Source organism: Argopecten irradians, chromosome 13 (assembly GCF_041381155.1).
Source record: "Argopecten irradians isolate NY chromosome 13, Ai_NY, whole genome shotgun sequence".
Lineage (NCBI taxonomy): Eukaryota > Metazoa > Mollusca > Bivalvia > Pectinida > Pectinidae > Argopecten > Argopecten irradians.
Window position 1 is genome coordinate 24,683,663 of NC_091146.1, and position 24,023 is coordinate 24,707,685.

General features: G+C 36.2%; 1 protein-coding gene across 2 annotated transcripts in view; it reads right to left on the bottom strand.

Annotated features, from left to right (window-relative positions):
• Positions 1-24,023, bottom strand: part of LOC138306729 (putative ankyrin repeat protein RF_0950) — a 65,837-nt gene that overhangs the window by 30,645 nt on the left and 11,169 nt on the right. For both annotated transcript variants that reach the window (XM_069247197.1, XM_069247198.1), the window contains exons 3-8: positions 8,094-8,171; positions 7,625-7,708; positions 5,425-5,510; positions 2,771-2,854; positions 2,254-2,338; positions 1,061-1,130 (exon numbers count right to left, since the gene is read on the bottom strand). In XM_069247197.1, coding sequence (XP_069103298.1) covers positions 2,824-2,854; positions 5,425-5,510; positions 7,625-7,708; positions 8,094-8,171 — 279 coding nt within the window. In that variant the 3' untranslated portion in view covers positions 1,061-1,130; positions 2,254-2,338; positions 2,771-2,823. The remainder of the gene's footprint in view (positions 1-1,060; positions 1,131-2,253; positions 2,339-2,770; positions 2,855-5,424; positions 5,511-7,624; positions 7,709-8,093; positions 8,172-24,023) is intronic.

The following is a 24,023-nucleotide window of genomic DNA, read 5'->3' on the forward strand; positions in this document are numbered from 1 at the left end:
ATAACAATACGGTGACAATTTCATTACTACGATTACACAACATGATACTGACATACGTTACAACTCGACTCACTTACGGCACAGACATTAGAAAATATAATTAAATTGAATTTATTATGCATAATAAACATATTTTTGCAAGATGTACCCGACATAGTATATGGACAATATGTATAATATGTAGGATTAATTATTTTACCTTGACAGGGAAACATACGGGATATTCGCATACATTAATTTGTTTTATTTTCCATTTAGTGACCACCCATATGTCACCTATGTACTTATTACTTGTTTAATACGTAAATTTATTGCATACGAAGAACTAAGAGTCATTCCTTAGTGTCACATGAAAGTGAATTACCTGTTTTATAACTTTCGACATTGCAACTTGCCGAATTAATTGGAATCACCGCCCGCCTTGCCCGCCAATAGAGTCAGGAGTAAACGGACGTATTTCCGCAAAGCTTTATATCAGTTACAGGTAAACTGGAACTAAACTACATATTTTGTTTGTTTGGGGCATTCATTTGTACGACGTTAATGTAAATCAGATGACAATCTAGGACCCGATTTCTTGAATTTGTGGTTTGACAAGTCTTTAATGAAGGGGTAGGGTGGAACAGATTTACAGTTTTTTCACAGGGCAAAACATTATATTAATTTTACGAATGAATACCCGATAGTTAGACAAATTGGCGGCGATCATCATAACCTTGTGACGTTATATACTCGCCTTTGATATTATTAGTTTCTCAGTAAACAAATACACATGTAAATGGTTCGTGCATGCTAGTTAAGGGATAGGCCAACACATGCATTTACCGTTAGTATGGTTTGCATCGTATTGCCATATCTATATATGACAAACTTATTGTGAGCATAAGTTATTCCGGTTATACATGTAGTAGCTTGCATAATGTACAGGTTTACGTGAATATTTAATATATTCGGGGCACGTTCATTATTTGATTTATTTTTCCCCAATATCTAGTAATGTGTCTCAATAATCGGTATCCATTCATTAATCTAAACAAAAAAAACATAGATTACACTTTACCTTGTTTCCTTGCAATAACTGTATTTATAGCTGCATTTAACACAGGCATCTCTCCTACTGTCGTCTTGAGCTATTGCAAAAGATTTTTTTTATTAGTTTTTTAAAATGCCAACAATAAATACTAACTTACGCATTACAACTCGATTATAAATGCATCTAACAAAGCATGGATCCTAAAATAGGATGCCAGTTATTTTCAAATAGGGTATTGTAGATTATCAGAATACACTGCAATGCGACACACTTTAATCATAATATCCGTCAGTTAGCGATTATGAGACATAGTGGCTCTCTTGACGTTTGATAAATACTTGGAATACATTTCTGTTGAAGTATAATATCTATACATTATACAGGCATATTATTTATTAGCAGTGAACTCACTTTATTGGCATAGAAAATATGCCATCTGCACTGAAAGAAAATAAATATGGAATTTCCTTGTCCGTGATAATGTTTTACTGCGAACTTCTCTAAATTAATACCACCAGACGTCATTTACTTTCGAACACCTCAGTGGATGGGTACAGATGCGCATGCCTGTCTGTTCAGAAGCGAGTGATTGACGTCCACGCTACAGGTATTGTGCAAAATGTAGCGAGATAAAAAAAATAGATCAATGTCAATACTACCACAAAGAGATTTACACTCAACATGGCCGAAATCGACATTAAACATCGCTCTTTGACTGTCATTTTAAAGAAAACTCCTACACCTTTACACCAATGTGTACTAATGCTGTCTGTGACGAAGTGGCAAGGTAGACATCGCACTAGTCATCGGAATGTCACACATAATATTTGGAGTGGCTGTGTATAAAAGATTTAGCTTATTCCAATATATATCGCATACCATATAGTTACCTTTCCAATTTGTTTTCGAATGAAAGGTGTTTTTGAACTGCGAAATGAGTACTGTAGTAGTCAAGGATTATAGCGTCATCTTCTCATCAACACATTAAAACAATCTCAAACCACATTTGCTGTGTATGTTTCAAATTTGCCTACTATCATTCGATGACAATGATAGGTGCTTGATAATTTTATAATTACAGTACGTCTAACCGCATGCAACGTTTCGAAAATTTCAAAATACAAGGGCCTTGCTTTTATAATGCAAAAAAAAAAAAAAAAAAAAAACAACAAAAAAACAAAAAAAAACATGGCATAATACAAAAGCATTCGTTTATTTACCTGATCAGGACTGGCACCTTTTGTCTAGAAGCAGAGATACAATATCCACCCGACCTTTCAGCGCTGCTGTCCTCAATGCCATGGTCTGCAAAATGATACATTCATTAGCAATCAAACGACAAAAGTATGATGTTTTCACCGCCTGAAAAAAAACATGGCAGTCACCATATATAGCCCATAGATTGTTTCAGGTTACCGTTTCACGTTTTTAAATGGCCCTTGATTGTAAGTATCAATGTTGTAAAAAAGAAGAAAACGCAAATCGTAAAAAGTATAGGGTATCACATTATTGGATGATAGAATGGAAAACACGTGTTTTGAAGACAACTATTAACCAAAATATGTAATCACCATATCATTCATTTTACAAGGCATACATAATTCGTCTCAGACATAATTACAACATAAAGATAAGTTGTTTTTTTCAAAATAAATGGACATTGAACGTAGGATATATCGTTCAGCAGAAATCAATGCGGCATACATGGATTATATTCAACGCTCTATCTGTTCTTACCTCTTTGATGTCCGATCCTTTATCGAGAAGAAGTCTGACTATATCTATACTAACTACCCACGCTGCAATTTCAAGGACATCGCCCTAGAATATACAGACAACACTTTGAACAATGTCTCGCTAATTAATTTTCGTTTTCTCTAGTTTGACAGGCTCACATCCTGGTTAGGATAATTAATTTTGTCTTTGTGCTCAAGTTACTGGAACAAAAATAACAATATGTTAGGTTTAATGGCCTACCCTCAACGACTGGTCGTATCTAATTGACCAGTACCGGTAACAGATGCGACGCCTTGTTCCCTTTCAGTCACAATATTGTTCCAAGATGTGTGATTTTAACGCACGAGGTCAAATAAATAAATATGACAAGAAGGAATGTTCCCTGAAGGTGACATTAGAATAGTACGTTGCTAGAGGTGTCAAAGAAATCAAATGGAACGTGCATTTAAAATCGAAATAAATACAAATGACATTTCAACAATTTCGATACAAAAAATAAATCTTAATTATCTTATTGATGGATTTCTTTAATAGACAAGTTATTTATGTTAATGGTGTTTTAGGTCGGTGTGTGTGCGAAAATGCCATATGCATAAAATTATGATCAACAAATGTGATTGATGTAAATTAATTTTTGTATCATTGTTTTGGATATGTATTTAAATAAAATGCACTTCAATAATTCCATTGTTACTTTATTTTCATGAAGATATATTTGTCACCGTGTAATTGTTAAAAGTGATGAAAGACTTCAATTGACAAGCAAGATAAGGTAAACTAGATCAACGTTGCGTCTTAAAATGCAGCGAAAATAATTGTTTTTTTTTCATCTTAATGAACCTCTAAAAAGAAATGACATCAATATTTTACACCCACATTTGTCAGAGTAGTCTTAAATTACCCGGAATTCATATAGCATATGTCTGACCAAATATTAGCAAGTATCACAATAGAACTTATCGCTGACGGCGAGATGAGAGTTCAAATAGAAGTATGGCTGAACTTGAAGTATATACTGATTGTTATTATACCTCATTTAAAATGTTCTGAATTCATCTTGATCCCATGCCATCAAATAAGTTGGGAAGGGAAGTGAAACAACCCCTGAGGTAAATAACCCCAGGAAAATAACCCCTTGGAAGCTCCTCACATGACCGGAAGTTGACGTCTTCTGCAACGTCAACCAACAATGGCAACACTGTTGCCATTTTTTGCAGCCCGACGAATTTAGCAAAACTGTTGGGAAATATCTGAATAGGTTCTTTTACCAGATATTTAGACCACAGGGACCTGGCACGGAAATGTTTATCCAATAGTATACATATATATATTATATACCGCCATGTTCATTTGTTCTTCGGAACGCTTCTCGAGTTTACCCAAAAGCACAATATTACATAATTTGCATAATGTAGTCACGATATGTAAAGTCGAGAAGCGTTCCGAGAGAAAAATGAACATGGCGGTGACGGTTAAAGTAAGTGAGCTACACGATGTTTAAATGGAGTTTCTACAAAGTACGGGTCATGACACCTCCAAAGGAGATTGTGGATGAACACAGTTATGGGTAGTGTGTACCGCCACAAGCGTAGATTTTGTGATTTCGGCTTGGTTTTTGAGGTACCCATAAGAGCCAAGACGAAATTTCGACCGGACAGGGAAATGTCTACCTAGCATATTTTTCGTAAATTTCCCGATTCATCAAGCCATAACTTCGTCAATACTTGGCCAATTTTTTTCATCAAGCACTCAATGGAAAGATAAATTATTTTTCTTTAAGGTAATATATTTGTCAATGTTGTATAGAACCATGTATTAAATTAATCACGATTTAAAAAAAAAAATAGGTCCGTTTTTCTCGACCGCCGAGTTCATACCCTTGATACTATAATATATATATATGTATACTCTGTGTTTAAAAAAATCGTGCCAGGTCCCTGTGATCTAGAAAACTTATTGATGTAACAAATTTATGGATTTCATTTAATTCTGTTCGTTATAATACAATAATCATGTACCTATATGTAGGGATACATATATAATTGTCTTTCTGGAGAAAATAACTCTTTCAAGGGAGACAATTCAAGATGTATCCCTCAACAAAGGGCCATAAGTGTATAAGTGCAACCTGTTCTCGTCAGGAGGATTCCAAGATTTTTATATTTAATAGATTTTGTAAAAATCAACCGATAAGCTGGTATTTTTGTTATATTTGTAATATTCTGAATTTTACATAAATAATATTTGCGTTGGCTTTATGGATTTCATTTTCGAGTAGTGGAGAGTGAAAGATTCCTATGAGAAATGTAATATGTACAATAACAATTATGTATAAATAGAAATTCAGAACTAGGCCTATATTATCAACTGAAGTATGGTTTCTTTACATTTTACCGTGATTACATTTTTTATTATAATTTCACTTCAGAAATGTTTTCAGCCGATTACATTCGTGCAAATTCCTGTCACTAAAATAAGTTTACTATTTTCTTCCTCAGCCTATGATATCCTTTCAAACTGTATACTTTCAAATGTCTGCGATATCATACACGTTTATTGGTTTTTCGTTTAGATATAAATGTAAAGTAAAACGTACACCTGACACAAATACGCCATGCATTATGGATTACATTCTACCCTGCATATATGCTTACCTTATTGATGTCCGCTCCTTTCTCAATAAGATATCTGACCATTTTTTTATACTACCTTTCGACGCTGCCATTTTAAGGGTATTGCCCTAAAAGAGAATGATAACAAAGATCAATTATGATAAACTAACAACTATAATAATATTAATTATATAATTATAATTATAATAATTATATTACAGAAAACAAACCTTGTAAGTGCTAGAATATTTTGATAGACTAGGAATTTTGTTAAATGCATCGAAAATAATAAAACAATTTTGTCGGCGCTATACGGTATCTATAGTCATTCAGTGTGCGAGAACAATGTAGTCACTCAAAATGTAAAAAAATAGTTGTTAAATATATCTAAATCAATGCATGTTTCAGTTTTCTTCATTCCATGTCTGCATTTAAGCTGGCGAAATTATTTAAACATTGAACGCCTGTTAGTTGGCATCCATAGCGTAAATGAATACCAACTGGACAGAGGCAAATTCCACGCGCGCTCTAGCGCTTCATGTTGGATTTGCCTCTGTCCAGAAATATGTTCAATGCTTATATTTACATTTGGTTACAATTTTATGATAAAATCCCAATGGATATTGCATCTATAATAAATTAATCATTCGTTATCGTCAAGGATAGAAAAGTCATTTTTCTGTAATCGCTGGCACGACAATATTGTTACGTCACAATGATAATGACGTCATAATAAACGATTGAAGGTCATAGTCTGTCTGACTGCCAAGTGCGCATTGTAAGGTTACATAGTGGGACTGCAATGATAATGACGTCATAATAAACGATTGAAGGTCATAGTCTGTCTGACTGCCAAGTGCGCATTGTAAGGTTACATAGTGGGACTGCAATGGAGATGTAAATATTCTAATATATATATATATATATAAACAACCAGGTAGTCTGTACATTTCTGGAATTTTATATCAAAGAAATGAATCAGCATTTGAACAATAACTTTTGGTTTATGCGAAACCCGTATTACATTCCATATATGGCATTGCGTCATGGAATTCCTTTGGGGACCTGATTTATTGTTTTGATATGAAATATTTAACTTGAAGTTAAATAAGAAGCTCAAACTTCCCAATATTGATATTGGTGTAAGGTAAGTAATATTTGTAACTGAAGCAAAATACGAATTTGTCTACTCCTGTTTTTTTATAGTGAAAACAAATACACCATTCGTCAGAGGTGTATCATCTATAATAATACCATTTCCATCTTATTTGATTTAAGCATTATACCTTAAATTCAAAAATTAGTTTTTTTTTCAGAAACATCGTCAGTGTCCTGACTATCGCCTATTTCTAAATGTTTAGTATATACCGGTATCACTACACACATTTTTTTTCAACTCTAAGTAAATGCATTGCTTAGGCCCTGCCCTAGTTATCCTACAAAAAAGATGTAAAAATACTCAACGTTCAGACCATTAACACACCAAGTTAATGTTTGTATATCAATTTCATCATTTTGTCATTGTGAAGGAATGCACCGGTCCATTTTAACTGTGTAAGTCAATACTTAACTATTTTCCATTACAAACAAGTGATTAGGGGCGTATTGTACCTCCTTTGTACATAGCTTCATAATTATCTTTAAACAATTTGTTTTTGAATTAAGTATGACTATTATGTACTGTTTTCATATTTTGCACTGATTGTAAACTACCCTAATAACTTGAAAATATGTCGCGGCTCTGTAAACATCGCCAAATGCACTGCGTTAAAACACTAAGTATATCATATTTTTCAAGGAAATATATAAAGAGAACGCACCAAATGCCGTTAAGGATATCGTCTTTTAATCCAATTACAATCAATAGATGTAGATATTTTGATTTCTAAAATATGAATACCAAGCCCTTTTGAAAAAGCTAGATTTGTAAAGTTTGAATGTTATACATTTTTGACTAAAAATGGTCATTATTGCACCTTTTCCTTTGTCGTTGTCCAGACGACATTCATAATCCCATACTCATCAACTAAATGCAGCTCACCGTTTATATTGACATTCGGTAACAATTTTATCATAAAATCTCGAGAAATCTGAAACAAAAAAACATTGAGGTACGGAACATCCATTTTCTCCGATAAAACACCAAGATGTTAATGACTTCAGAACAAGCGGAGGATCATGTTTCATAGCAGAGCTGCAATGCAAATGTTAACCTGACATCATTTCATAGTCAAATACTTACCTTGTTGACGTCAGCTCCATTATCGATAAGAAGTGTTACAATGTCTAGGTTACATTTATCTACTGCTTTCTCAAGAGCATGATCCTGGGATACAAAGAAAAACAGAAGTAGTTATTCAGAGCTGTTTTGCTACATATTTGTAGCAACTGAAACATATTATATTTAAGTATTACTTGTCATATTTTAACTTGCATAGGTGTGAAGAATATCTATTTTATTTGAGATATAAATGCAATTTGGATGACAGATACATGAAATAACGCCCGGCAGGGCGCTATTAATATTTATCCGCCATAAAGTTGTCATTCTCTCTAATATGTGTTTCTGCTTTTCTGGGATCATATTTAGGCAATGTAGAAAACCTGTCGTACTCAAAACTTGTTATAACATTTGTTTTTCCTGAATATGAATGGTTATTTATGTCTCTCTTTAAGCAATTCAAATGGATTGGATGTAAGATAAAACGAACCGTATTTGGATCTGCTCCTGTTTCCAGTAAAATTTGTACTTTGTCCACATTTTGTTCAAGAACTGCGGTATATAAGTCCTGGAAGTATAAAATATGAAATACTAAAAGATGCTCCACCGCCGACAAAGCATAAATACTATTCATCATTTGAACATTTGTATTTATTTTTGTATATATATGCCTAATTAACACAAAAAAATAATATAAAATAATTTATTTTGCCTTTGGTGCATGCGCAATCAGTACATTATTCCATATAAGATATAGTGCCACGGAATTTTTTCGGGATGCAATTAATTATTTTTAATATTTTTAACTTTGGAATCTCAAACTTTTCAATGTTGGTAATGGTGTAAAGTAAGTAACTTTTGTAACTGAAGAAAAATAACATATCGTTTGCTCCTGTTTTTGTTCGTGAAAAAATACCATTTGTCAGCGGTGCAGCATCTTTAATTATAATACATCCATTTTCGCATGAATCAAAATGTATATATCCCCTGAGGTATGGCTATTCAAGGTGTTTTTTTCGTATCGCAGCAGTGCCGACAGAAATCCATTATTAATCAATAAAAATATATAATTATGGTTATATGTTATATTCTCTATAGTTGTCATTCCTTATTTGTGCTTTATATAAATTTTAGTGAATACCAATATATAATATCGACATTGATGGTACTTTGCACCGAAAATATTAGTTATCAAACAAGTTTCATCGAAACCATATATAATCAATCTGCCAATTTTATATCGACAATATATATCATCAATCTGACAATTTGATAACGACATTGAAGGAAGATGAACCTCATGCGTTGTTCGATTCTTTTTTGTTAACCAGCTCCTTGAAAGAGTATAATTCATTTCCAATAGTAGTTATTTCTTAACACACATATAGTTTGATCAAAAGAAAATGAACGTTTCAGTCAAAGGTCAATTTATGAACGTACAACTTTACTGAGAAAGTGATGGAATATCATATTTTAAGTGTGTTACAGATAACGTTGGCCGTCCATAATGATGATAGCATTAACTGACTATTTAAGCGTGACTTAAACAATAGTAATTTTGATTATGGTAGATTATCAAACTAATGTAATTAATCTAATGAATTTAAGCCCATGAGAGATATAAACTTTACTTAGAAACCGTATATATTAAATTTATACAATCTTTACACCGATGACACATATTATCAATTGGTGAATTTAAAATCTGTCGGGGTCTAATATTAATCCCTTCCACCCAATCAGCAGGTTGAATCTGTTCACTCGTGTACCGATACCGTGCGACACGGTGTTGACTAATGTTGGATTATATATTTAGTGGAACAAAGGACCTGGCTAATGATTGACAGGTCACTGTATGGTACATCGATGTGTTACTTAGGTCGTTATTTATCTGTGTCTGCCCTATTTTATACGTTCTTTACTTTTTCGGTTTTGGAGCTTGTTCCATTTATAGTAACCTTTTGTTGTAGTCCTGACAGAAATTGTTGTATCCATGACAGAATTTTGACTCCAATTCCATAGGATTTTAATTAATGTATGAGGAGTCTATGGGATACTTTGTCAAAGGCCTTACTAAAACCCAAATAAATAACATCAATGTTGTTGTTGTTATCAAGGGCCTGTGTCCAGTGTTCTAGTACCCCCAGAAGCTGTGCTGTGCCTGACTTGCCTGGCGTAAATCCATGTTGATCTGGTGACAGTAGATTGTTGATATTTAGGTGTTCCATGATATTGTCACGTATTATCATCTGCAAGACTTTACATGGTACAGATGACAGACTTTTGTTGAGCCTTTCTTGTGTATTGGGCAGACATTCGCGTGGTCCATTGTTTTGGCACTACGCTTTCCTCGATTTATTTTCTGAATAATGAGGTTAAAGGCTTAACTATGGTGTCCTTTGTTTCTAATAGAAGTTTCGGATGAATTCCGTCCGGACCAGGTGATTTATTTGGTTTTTGTTTAGATAGTGCTTTAGTACTATTTCCTCCGTGATTGCAAAATCTACCAGTGGATTTGTTATATTCCTCATGGATAACGTTAGTAGAGGGGTATTTCCGTGTTCCACAAATACACTGACAAAATAATCGTTCATAACTTCGGTTGTTTCTTCGTATGTTTCTGTAAGGTCTCCATTTGGATTATTGACTCTTGTGATGGTAGATTTTTATCTTTGTTTTTTCTGACATAATTCCAGAAGAGTTTTGGGCTATCCTTTATGTTTTCAGCTATGGATTTTTCTTAAGATCTTTGTGATAGTCGCAACAGTGTTGTGGCTTTGTTCCTGGCAATTTTGTACGATTGATGGTTATTATCTGTTTTGCAGTGGAGATAATTTGTCCATTCTTGGTATTTCTATTTTACAGCAGTTATTGCAGTTATTTACTGTATAAAACTTTAAGGTTTGCCATTCCTTGATAGTGACTGTATCATATGCCCTCTATACCGTTGGTGATGTTGGTTCATCATCCGTGACTTAGTAACTGTGGTGTTCCCTGTTGTGTCAGCGAAAGTTGATGATTCCGCATACGGGAAGGTTATGTCATCCCTATGATCTAGTAGGGTCTCTTGTGAGTATAGGTCATCTGACATTGGGGTATCATGATTAGAAAGAAATGTCGCTATAGTTTGATCTATAGGGCTGATATATATTGTGTCTAAGAATATTTTGGTGACATCTCCTTTTGGTGGAGGAGGAAGATTTGGAGGTGTAGTCATGGGCCCCTTTGATGTGCTACTTGACTGTAGGTTCAGTCTTTCTCTACCTTGAGTGCCTTTAGATTGACGTCTCGGTGTAAAACAGTTCTATATCTGTTGGTAGTGTTTCAGCACTAATAGAAAGAGGGTTTTAAGGTGCTCCTATTTCTTCTCTCTTTTTCTTTCTTTCTTCTCGCTGTGTTTTTGTTTGGTCACTTTTCAGGATAACCTTTTTTCAAACGAGACGGGGCCTTATCCGATATATGTCGAACGTTTTCTAGGAGTGCCTTCCTCTCTATTTTTCTATCATTACTATAAGAAGAGGTCTGGACTTGGCAGCATTGAAATTTCCCATTCTGAATTGAGTGGTAAATTTGATGTTTTACCGATTAGGCATTGTGTCAGATCGTCTTTATCCGGAACATGTTTTGTTTTCATTTCCTCCTCTGATGCCTTATAAAATCCTTATAAATTCAATATCTGCAAAGGACATTGATAGCAGGAGGTCTTCGTCTGAACTGTTTAAACCATTCTCCAAAATTTGTGAAGAAATACTAGTCGCTTTTCCTCTTCCAGAACTTGGAGGTGACAAATCCCTCGGCATTTCCAAATGGAATTGACCCCTGTCTGGAGATGCAATTGACTTTGAGTCCTCTGATTCGGAGCTCTCCATTTTCGTGGCAATATTTTTACAGCGTCTGATTCAGTAGCAGACGATATTCTTTGAAATGAAAATGGTATTTTCGTATCTGGAATGGTGCCAAATATCCATTTGGTGTAAATAATAATATATTCTAATTGTGAAATAATTAACTTATTAACTTACATTATATATAATAATAATAATAAAAAATACTGTAAGAGGAATCTTCATAATTCCAATTGTTCTGAAATCAGAACGATTTTTTTAAGTGTTCCAGCAAAATTAATGTAGTGTAACAAAAGAAGCGGAACAATATCAAGAAACAATGCTTTTTCAGCACTAATATCGACATTAGTCGGGCACAGAACTCGATACCGGATAATGATAATTTCCTGAAATAATTGCAATAGGAAAATATTACGTTGTCTGTAAATAAATGTATAATTTCGTTCGTTTGATTCAATTTCTAAATTTGATGACTTGATCCTGAACATTCTAGTGACGTCATCTTTAGTAGGAGTGAATGAAACGGCAGTCAGTCCCGCCAAACAGTGACGTCACAATCACCGGAATGACGTCGCTTACATATTTCCCGCGGTAGTAAAAAGGAGTACACACTCATTTCGTTTCGTGAATGTATCTTTTGTTGATCATCAAAGAAGCGTTTCGCTTTCAGCGAAATCGTGTAAATAACAGGTAATTTACTTTCGTTTTGAATACTATTTTCTGTATGTATAATGAAATAGTTGCAGGATAAACAGAATACAGGTCAGTATCTTGCAATACAAGTTTTATTTTGGTGTCGACACGGAAAACCGAGATGACTCGGCAAAACTTCTTCATCTCACCTCATCGGACAAACAAAAGCAGCATCGATTATGTAATTTTATAAGCAAAAAGAAAAATGTTGGAAATATGACAAGTACATTCATTATTTACATAAACCTATAATTTAAACAAATTCATTTATTTCATCTAGACTAAAAATAATTTGCAAATACACATACACCGCTTGCAAGGAGTGACCGTCCCTAGGCCCTATCGCTACCCGCGCGATACACTCGATCGTGGTCTATTATTATGTAATTTTCATCGGTATACTTGATTCTGATATATATCTGTCTTCTGAACAGTTTATATTTAGACCTATGGATGTGTGGATATGAACGTGTGTACAAATAAAAACAACCCATCTCAACTGCTATTCTGGGACCGTAAAATGTAATATTTGGTCACCTCAGCCCAAGCAGCACAGGGACACGCAATTTTGTTCATTATGTAAAATACTTGCTATGTACGTACGTCATGTCCACATAATCGAAAAATGAATTATATATTATGTAAATATTGGTTAGCTCGTAATAATAATATATTTTTTTTCTTGTATTCATTTTCATGGAACTTTAAAATTAAAATTTTAAAACTCTCATTTTGCCTACACCTCTGTTTATTGGTGATCACTGGCGGCCATATTTGTTTAGATTGACCAGCTGGTCAGATGTATTCCTAGACTGACCTCAGGAAATATACAAATATGTTATAAAATTCGGTTAGCTTTTTTATTGTCATTATTGTTATATACAATGTATGTGATATTTAAACGAGAACACATATTTTACCTAAGCCAATGATATATATAATGTTAGTATCGGTTAACTTGTAATAATGATAATAATTATAAACTTATAGCGACTTTTTATCAAAATACGCTTATTCTTTCAATTGAGAATAATTGTTATAATATGATTTTTTTTCTCCAAATGAAGATAATATACATTGATTTATATTTAGTTTTTATTTCATATATCGTTTTGAGGATAGAGATCTAGTATAGAAGATGATGCGATTACGTGAATGAACGTATGTAAAAACCAGATATTCAGATAATATACTATATAAACTTCTGGTAAAACCTGTAATCTAGCTAGAATAAATGTAGCTTCATAACAAAATAAAAACAATAGCTTCATGTACACTAAAATTACAAGTTATTTAACTTTCAATAGTGTGTCTATGTATATGGCTATAAACATAACAGTATAGTGTTGTTGCAAATAATGAATGACACTGTGAAACAAATGACAAGTGTAATTGCCCATGCACACTGTTGGGATTACTTCCATCCCCCATATTGCTATTGTAAATGATTGTAAGAATTTATATGGTATCCGGAAAATGCATTCATTAATTTATTTCAAAATGAATATAACTTGTACCACAACTTTGAATATACTTGTATTTGTAAGGTTATACTGGAACATGTGTGTATCACAGCACTGTAAAACTGAAGTGCACTACGTTGAGCACTATAGTTAACATCGTAGTGCACTAGAGTTAACATCGTAGTGCACTAGAGTTAACACTGTAGTGCACTGGAGTTCACATCGTAGTGCACTCTAGTACACTACAATGTTTAGTCTTGTACACTACGCTGTTCACTACATATGCACTACAAACTGCACTAGATACCAAGTTTAGTTTGCTCCCGACTGTAGACCAATAATTGTTTCCACGACCTATGATCATGGTTGTTTCTTGAAGTGTATACGGAATGGTTCGGTATATAAGGCTTGATAAATGCGTCATTGGATAAACTTTAGAATTGAGAAAGTACAAGTTTCATAGCAATTACGGTATTAGAGATCATGCGATACACCTGAAGACCCTATCCATTGACCCCGATTCGGAACCCCTAACCTGTGGCGATTTTCGGTGTCTGCCATCTTATATAAAATATCTGTTTGTAAATATCGATTTTGAAGACACAAATACCTGAGAGTGTACATGTCCGATGCCTATTTAATATTATCCCCAATCAGAGAAAAGAATTTGAGATACGCTTGAAAATAAGGATTTACATCATATATATTGGTATTGTAGATAAATGAACATTTCTGCGCGATTATTTGGAATCACATATGCATGGATATTATATCAAGGACTTGTATGTTCGTGATTATGCTATCCAAAACCCGACCCGGGTCGTCTAATGTCTACTGGTGACACCCACTTTACAAAATTCTGACTTTTACATAAAACCAACCCAGATTATTTTATGCTTTGTTGATTAGCACACGCCACGTGTCAAAATAGCAGTCCACATTTAAGTTATCGATGGACCATCATGTAATTGTTGTATATTTTTATACACTTACAAATCATTGGTTTACAATAAAAATATATCTTTCGTACACAACATATAACAAGTGTATCAAGCACTACATGTATATACTTGCTAGATTCCGGATATCCATTTTTTTTGTGAATTTGGTCAATGTCGATCATTATATGATACCAATAATGATAATTTATATACCCAATAGATGTACCGTTGAAGATTGTTTAAATAACACATGTCGACATAGCTTAAAAAGCAAGAGAAACACGTTACAGCTATAAATAAATTATATATTATTAAGGATGCATTACTCTGAGGTTTCAGTCCCAGGATTTACCTCTATTTCCCCTATTGGGCCCCGCCTCTCCTGCACCCGGGAGACCAGAGCCAAAATTTATACAAGTTCTGTTCCCCTTCCCCAAGAATGTTTGTGGCCAAATTTGGTTACATTCCATTCAGAACTCTATGACTAGTAGCGATTTAAAGGATTTACCTCTTTTTCCCCTATTGGGCCCCGCCCCACCTGCCCCCGGGGGACCAGAGCCAAAATTTATACAAGTTCTGTTCCCCCTCCCCCAAGGATGTTTGTGGCCAAATTTGGTCACAATCCATGCAGAACTCTATGACAAGTAGCGATTTAAAGGATTTACCTCTATTTCCCCTATTGGGCCCCGCCTCTCCTGCCCCAACGGGAACAGAGCCAAAATTTATACAAGTTCTGTTTCCCTTCCCCCAAGAATGTTTGTGGCCAAATTTGGTTACATTCCATTCAGAACTCTATGGCTAGTAGCGATTTAAAGGATTTACCTCTATTTCCCCTATTGGGCCCCACCCCTCCTGCCCCAGTCAGTTGCAAAATTTGTCAAAATACTACATTTTTACTCTTAGTAGATTTTTTATACAGAGATTATAAGAAATTACTTATTTGGCGGCCATTTTGAAAATGTGCATTTTTTCGCTATGAGTAGAGCCAAAGTTTAACCATTTTTTGCTTAAATCGGTTTTACTTAAATCATCACTGCGCCAGTACTGTTAGCTGTATCAAGTAAATTCCTGCTGTAAATCTTTACTAGATTCGTGGTTATTTTAAATATTAAACATAAATGTGTAAAATGGTACTCTTTTGTCGCTTTGTTTTTACATTTAATGGTAATTTGAGCACTTTCATTTATTACTCTAAAATATTGACAGAAAACACATATTTAAATGGGACAAAAAGTGAGCACATGGACCCCCCATAAATTATAATATGTATTTTAGTTCAATAGTTCCTAATATATAATCAAATCGTCAACATAAGTTTATACTGTATATATATATATTTGTAAAATTCTCAGCGCCAATTCAGGAATACACATATGGCCATCTTTGTGCTATAACCCCACTACCAAACAGTAACGTGACGTCACATCCCGTTATTCCCTAAATCAGCGTGAGCGGCCGATTACCTGATTAGCAGTCGATATACGGGGGAAAATCGAGCACTTCGGAGGGTGGTATCTCGGTGCTGAAGCGGCTGTTTTGATGCGATTTTTAACATTCTTGTCAGGAGATCAAACAGAATAGCATATCAAAATATGTTTTTTTCCGTTCCGTGTACACTTTAATAGGACGTTTAACCAAAAATCCCCCACACATACACCTCAATAAAGTAGATCTTATTAAATTGTATGAGATACCGAAAAGCGCACCCAACACCGTCACATTATACCGAAAACAAACAAACCAGTCCTTTAATTCACTTTATCAAAACGATATTTAAACGGTTTTAGTGATCTTTAGGTAATGTGCTTGAAATGCTGTCATTATGGATTCCCATATAAACTCAGCTAACACTTGTTTTTAAGTTTGATTATCATCATTCAGGCTGGCTAATATAAGAAACAGATTAGTATACGTAAAATCCGAATAAAATATAATGTTATAAATATATTTGTTTTTAGTTTCATGAAGACAGTAGTGGAAGAAAAACAAATTAAATAGGGAAATATACTAATTAACACACTATTAGTATCACTTTTATCTGGTAACTTTTTGGAGAATCGAATGCATCATCAGTAAGGTTACTTTCCCTTTACAGTTGAAGTTTAAAGTTAAAGATGAGAAATAAAAAAAAATGATTTATCTTATCGTTTTGCAACCGATATACATTATACATTTAAATTGGTGAAGAGATGATTTTGTCAAATAAATGATGTTCTATGGGCATTTTGATGGTTCAATGTTTTTATAGACAACATCGCCTCATAACATCTCAATTATATATAGACTGATTAAGCAAGCAAAGATATCAATTCTATATTAAATTGTATATCATAATTGAATATCCGACTTGATGTGTAAGGCAAAGTAAGTGTACCTGTTTCCGCCCTTTCATTATCGTAATAGACGGATTAAGTTCCCTTGCCGAGCCTCACCTAAGTCTAAAAGTGCCGATGTCTGGTCAGCACAAATGAATGTGACAACTGCTTGCCCGTTGTCGGTTTAATATGACCGGGTAGGGTTTGATATCTTTGGTGGCATGCTTCAGTAGTGCTATACAAATGACAAACGTTTTACTAAAACGTATATAAGAAGACACAAAACGAATTTATACCACAGCCTCCCAAGGCTTCGGAGCACACGCAATATAATATATACAGTGGAGACCGTCCTCAAATGACGTTAGCTGTTTGTAGTGAGTCGTCTCCTCTCCATTCGCCGACTCACTACGACCCCATGTCACCCCATGTGCAATGGTCTAGTAGAAAGGTTCAACGGAACGCTTAAACAAATGCTACGTCGTATGTGTTCTGAGACGCCAAGAAATTAGGACAAGTACCTCAATGCCTTGCTTTTCGCCTACAGAGAAGAGAAGTACCCCAAGAGAGTTTGGATTTCCAGAGTTAAGACTACCTACCAGCGATGGATCTGCGAGAGAATTGAGACGAGACCTGCCAGATGGCGAAAGAGCAACTGAAGATGACAAAGGCGTGCCAGAGGAAATACTACAACCGGGAGGCAAAGGACCGACAGCTGATAGTAAATGAGAGAGTACTGGTGTTCCTTCCGACCAAAGCTAATACGTTGCTGATGCAATGGAGGGGTTCATACAACGTGACGGCAAAGTTGAGACCGATGGACTACGAGGTAGACATGGCAGGAAAGAAGAAGACGTTCTACATAAATATGTTAAAGAAATATTTTGAAAAGGACCCAGTGAAGACAGGAAACATTGAAGGAGTGTTATGGGTTGTAACTACGGCTGTGGTTCACGAGGATGAGTTGGAGCAGGAATGTAATCGTGAATTGGAAGCATTTCCAATGAGAACTGGAAAGGAGGGAATTGGAGATGTTCATGTGTCTGAACACATTACCACTGGCCAGGGAAGAGAAGAAGATGAGCTCCTATCGGTTTTCAAGAACAATTCAATATCTACGCCTTGTGATTTTAGTAAAATGTACAATTTTCTTAGGCGGGGGGGATATATCAAATCGCGTATATATTCCTCTCATATTTGTTGTGGTGTATGTGTTTATTGTCGTGTCGTTGTTATCTTGTCTGTTACCTTGTATGGCACGACAGAGCCCACGTAGGAGGACACAGGCAAGCGAGCGCGCACGGGCTGGACGCCATGTCGATGTAACTCGATAGAGAAACACATTTGAGCGATTTACAGCTAATACGGGCATAGAACCATACAGTCTATAGTAAGTATTACGTTTAATCTCTATTTGATAGTATTCATAATGTTAATATTGGGGTATTTGGCTTAAAAGGTTTTATTAACCTTGGAATGTTGTTCATGCATTATTCTATTGTGCGGTCCAAAAATGCATTACTTTGACTGTTTCGTAGGCGTTTATACCCATCTATGTATGTAATAGCTATCGTACTTCCATATACAAACATGTATATTAGGTATTCGGAAGGTGTTTAGGTTTTATGTACGTCTGTTTAACTTTATATAACTTACCGCTAATCAGAAGTTATTGTATGGAAACTCATAGTCGTTAAAGTTTTATGTTAACTCGTGTACCAGCACTTTTATAAGCAAACTTGTATCATAATTATTATGTTTTGAGTGTATAATCATTGGATTAGTATTGATTCAACTTTGTTTGTAGAAGTAAAGATTTATTTTAGGAAAAAATAAACAAGGTGTGAATGAGTAAATGAGTGTATCTACTTTGTGTTTATGTTTTCGCATCAATTTGATGTTGGGCAGGAGCTACAGTATTGACAAGACGCTCATACCTGTGCAACATACTATGCCAGTTTTTACTGTAATTTGTCACCTGTTATACGGCAGCGAAGCCATTAAGAGGGGCGCCATATCATTGTGTCAGAGACATCAACTTAACTCGTGACGTCACCTATGTAAACTTCAGCCACCACACGGCTGGGTAGACAGGCTAGTGAGCATTGACGGCCTGTGGTTATTGTGGACACTGCGTGTGTCATAGGTTACTTTCGCAACTCAGCCATTCAGACAGACTACAACTACAGAGTCTGCGTCTATGTACACCGTCTTAACCTACGTTTTGTTTGTGGAGTCACCGGAGGGACGTGTGCAGAGACATTGTTCATTGTGTGAAAATAGTGTGAATAGGTTGTAGTTATAAAATAATTTCTGTAATACTTGTAAATATCTTGTTCTGTGTATTTGGTGTATATAAAATCTCTATTTTGTTTCTTTACACGATATTGTGTTTTCGTTTTCCTAATCAAAGACTGTGCATGCTCATCCCACGTTACAAAATTGGTGTCAGCGGTGGGATGCGCCACAATTGTCTTTGTAGGGATTAAATTACCAATAACGTTGATTGTTAATGTGATAATAACATTCCTGGTATTTTGAAGTAGTTGGTACTGGGTATTGTTTTCCTCTTGTTTTGGGTGTGTTGGTCGGTGTTACTACCTACACGAATATCGGTTCATTTAAAAGGTAAGTACACGTAGGAGAGCTACGGATTCTTGGAACCAGCGGGGGCTATTTGGTGAGTATAACCGTGTGTTGTTTATATGTACTATCGTATTTTGTCTTTTCTTGTTTCTCTTTATTATTATTCCTTGTTTATCTATTGTCTTGACTTCGATAAAGGACTTGATGCAGATAGGAAAGGATCTAGGATATAAAGATACTGCAGAGCTTTATTTAGTCGGAACAAGATCAGGAGACAGCTGAAAGAGAAGAAGAGAGACAACGGAAGAAAGGCGAGAAAGAAGAGGCGATGCGATTAGTGAAGCTTAGACTTGATACTGCAGCAGAGTTGGTTAAGCTAGCAGAGGAACGGGCAAAGCGGGAAGAAGAATCGGCGGAAAGAGAACATCAAAGGAAGGTGGAGCTTCTACAGAACTCCTAATGGTTCAACCGCAGGTCAAGGACAACAACAAGATTTTAGAGGTGCCAATGGTCCTAAGCTTCCATCCTTCGAAGAGGGAAAGCACAACATAGATGCCTATATAGAGAGGTCTGTCAGGTATGCATCAGCACAGCGTTGGCCTCAGGAGCAGTGGGGAGCTAACCTTGGAGCTTTACATAAGGGACGGGCTTTAGATGTTTTCACCCACTTTTCAGTAGAGGATACGTTAAATTTTGACACCCTCAAGAAAGCGCTTTTAAGGAGATTAGAGAAGATGGAAAAGGGGTTTCGGAAAAGATCAGAAAGGCCGGATCCTATTGAGACGTTTGGTCAGTTTGCGACGAGGCTAGATGGTTATTTCAAAAATTGGGTTGAGATGACAAACACGCAGAAGACCTACGACGGATTAAAAGATTTGATGGTGAGGGACCAGTTCCTGCATTGCTGCGGGAAAGAGCTGGCATTGTTTCTCAAGGAGCGTGTTCCGAAATCTATGGAAGAAATGGCAAGATTTGCGGATCAATTTGCAGAGGCGAGGGGAACCAAGACCAATGTGATGATGTCGCGACCCTCGAAATATATTGACAAACAACGGTTTGTTTTACGTGCCTCCAGCTGGGACATAAATCCTTTGAAAGTCCTAACAAGAAGTCGGGACATCGAGTTGTTGGAATGACGGGAACAACTTTTGATACTACAGATTCCAGTATAGACCGGACGTCGGCGACGGGGAAAGGGCAAGTAACGCGCAAGGGTCCGAGGAGATCTGATGGTGGTTCAGCCTGTGCTGTTGATACATATACTCCAGAACTGAGTAAGTTTTGTTGTGCCGATTTATCCGCAGCAACAAACATGCCGGTGGAAAGAGAATGTTTTGGAGGCCACTTCGTGACTGTGTTAAGGGATAGTGGCTGTAGTGGAGTGGTGGTGAGGAAGAGTTTGGTGAAGCCTTCACAGATGACGGAAAGGAATCAGACATGTTCCCTAGCAGATGGGTCTCGTATAGAGGTGCCGATTGCTGAGGTGGAGATTGATACGCCATACCTGACAGGTTCAGTTAAAGCTTGGGTACTCGACACTCCACTCTACGATTTAATCATTGGCGAAGCCGCCTGATCATCCAGATGGAAACTGGGAACGCAAAGAAGAGCCCATGCAGGCTGTTGAGACGAGAGCCAATGTCAACGAAAAGAACAGGGACATAGGCCATTCAAGAATTCCACAGATGTTAGAAGATCTTGGGGACGTGGAGAATTTGAAGAAGGAGCAAAAGGAGGACGAGTCGTTAAGTAAAATGAGGAAACTTGCTGAGGAGGAAAATGTGGCGGAAAGAAACGACGGTGGTAAGTCAATTATTTATTATCATAAGGTTTACTTTACAGGAAGTTTCACAGCCCTAAGATCTCCGACGGAAAGACATTTCGACATCTGAACGTACTTCGGAAGTTTCGTCAAACTGTACTAAAGCTAGCGCATGACTCCATTATGGCGGGACACCAAGGGGCGAAGAGGACAGCTAGTCGTGTCATGACATAATTCTTCTGGCCGGGGTTACAATCTAATGTAGTGCGCTACTGCACGTCATGCGACGTGTGTCAAAGGACGGAACCAAAAGGAAGGGTCACGAAAGCACCACTAGGGTCAATGCCCATGATTGATATACCATTCAAGCGGATAGCTATAGATCTGGTGGGACCTCTGCAACCAGCGACAGATAGAGGGAATCGTTACATCCTTACCGTTGTGGACTACGCCACACGATACCCAGAAGCAGTAGCCGTCAGAGGAATTGAAACGGAGAGAGTCGCAGAAGCCTTGGTTGACATCTTTTCTAGAGTTGGGGTGCCGTCAGAGATGCTAAACCGATCACGGGGTGCAATTCATTTCGGATACGATGAGAGAGGTCAGTCGTCTCGTGTCCATTCGCCGGCTCACTGCAACCCCATATCATCCCATGTGCAATTGTCTAGTAGAACGGTTCAACGGAACGCTTAAACAAATGAGATTGGGACAAAAGCCTAAACAACTAACCAACCAACGTTTGTCCAATAAATATATATCGATCAATATGTTATATCTTGATAGACTCCATTCTTGTTTCTGAATTGTTTCTTACATATTGAAAAATGGAAAACATTGTCACTACATGAAATACCTTCAAATATTTATGTAATTCTCTATTTTTATATTGAAGTGAAAATTTAGAAAAAATATAGGTATTCTTGTTTTTATAGATAAATTGAAATTCAAAATGTGTGTAATTTCATACTAATGATGCATCAAAAACGTATCTGTTTGTTTAATTAAATTAATGTCCTATTAACATCAAGGGTCATGTAAAGACGGCCTCCGTGTATGCGGTGTTTTGCATCTTCCTGTATAGCGAAACTCTTGACCTTTTAATAGTGCCATTTTTCTGAATCATGCCGCCTAAGACACCAAGCAAAACATCCAAATCGGTCACGTTATACTAACAACAGGCGAATCAGTTGCACCACTCCCGGTATACTAAGCGCTGAACAGGAGTAAAAACTACCAGAAAATACCACTTACATAGACTTTGGTGATCGGGTGGTCTAGTGGTTGACCTACTCGACTTTCACCTAGCCTGCTAGGGTTCGATCCCCGGCACGAACATGAATAGGTCAGGGATCACCTGCCCGATCACGTGGGTTTACTCCGGGCACTCCGGTTTTCTTCAAACTCTAAAACCCCTCGCGCGCTTTCACCCGGGCCATCGAAAGTGATTTGTATAAGTTGTATAACTTGTTTCGCTATCGATGTAAAATAAATAAAGTTTTTTTTTATAATTTATAGACTTTGGTGTGTGTCGGACAGTTGACAAAACCCTGAACATTCATCATACGAGGGCGAGAGCTCAACCGAAAGCCAAACGAGTGGTTTGTTTGTTTGTTTAATCAGATTTGCGTCCTATATGTAGTGTATTACATATGAAATGAGAGACGTAGGGTGCGATAACAGAGTTATCGTTCCTTCGGAACGAATGTTAACACGCCATTTTTTACCTACCAACACGCTTATAACCGCAAGTTGAGTAATAAGGAAACTGACAGATACTTTTTAACGATATTTTAAAGTAAAGTAAATCCTGGCGTGATCTATCGACTGAGATAGATATTGACTGTATGAAAATTCATTTGAGTGAGAAATTTAGGGTCAAACAGGCAAAAATCGCCATTTTCATCGCTAGTTTCTGTTAATCCGACCTAGCGAACAAACGTTAAAACGTTGACACATTAAACTCTACACATTAAAAATTTAAGTAATTCTTAACAAATGGTATCTTTGGTTTTTTTGAAAATATATTAAAGAACGACCACAAGACGGTCTTGGAAATTGGTGGTATTTCGCAGGTTCCCAGTAAATTTCTTCGGCAGGGGAGATTTCCCGACTGTGTGTCGCCTTGCTTCAAAACTAGCCTGACCGATTGGATCGACGTGTGAACCATTCACAAATTGATCGTATTTATGGAAATTATCTTTATTTTATTATATAATTACTTAAGTTTATAAAACTTTTTATAAGTCTTGTAATGATATCCAAAAAATTATTGGGGATTGCGTGTATCGTGGAAATGGGTGTTGTTTGGGGCGTTCAACCGCAGAAAGGAAACTATACGACTAGCGCCACCTGGTAGAAGGAAATGTGCATGGTAACGTTGTGTCACTTGTGTATCCGGTTTGAACCGGTTCGGATTGAGGTTGAAAGCCGCCTGCTGTTCAAGTTACAATCGGCAATATTAGGTAAGTAGGCATAGTTATGTATCATAATTGTTTAAAGCGATCACTATCGGCGGATGTTAGTATTATTCGCTATCTAATATTTGAGGTTGCTGTTGTTTATTATGTACCGAGTCTGATCATGACACTGACAGCGACTGAATCAAGCGTTAGGCCAGGCAACACTGCATTGAATTTAAAAGCAACTCGTAAACTGACAGTCTATTGTACATATTTTGAGACAGATAGTAATTGTATTTAAATTTCTGCTTAATCGTGTGATTAAATTGCTACCTACTAGTATGGTAGTTAAACCAGACCCGTTATCAAATGACATATTTTGTTGATCAGTTGCAGTCTAAAAATAGCACCGAGTA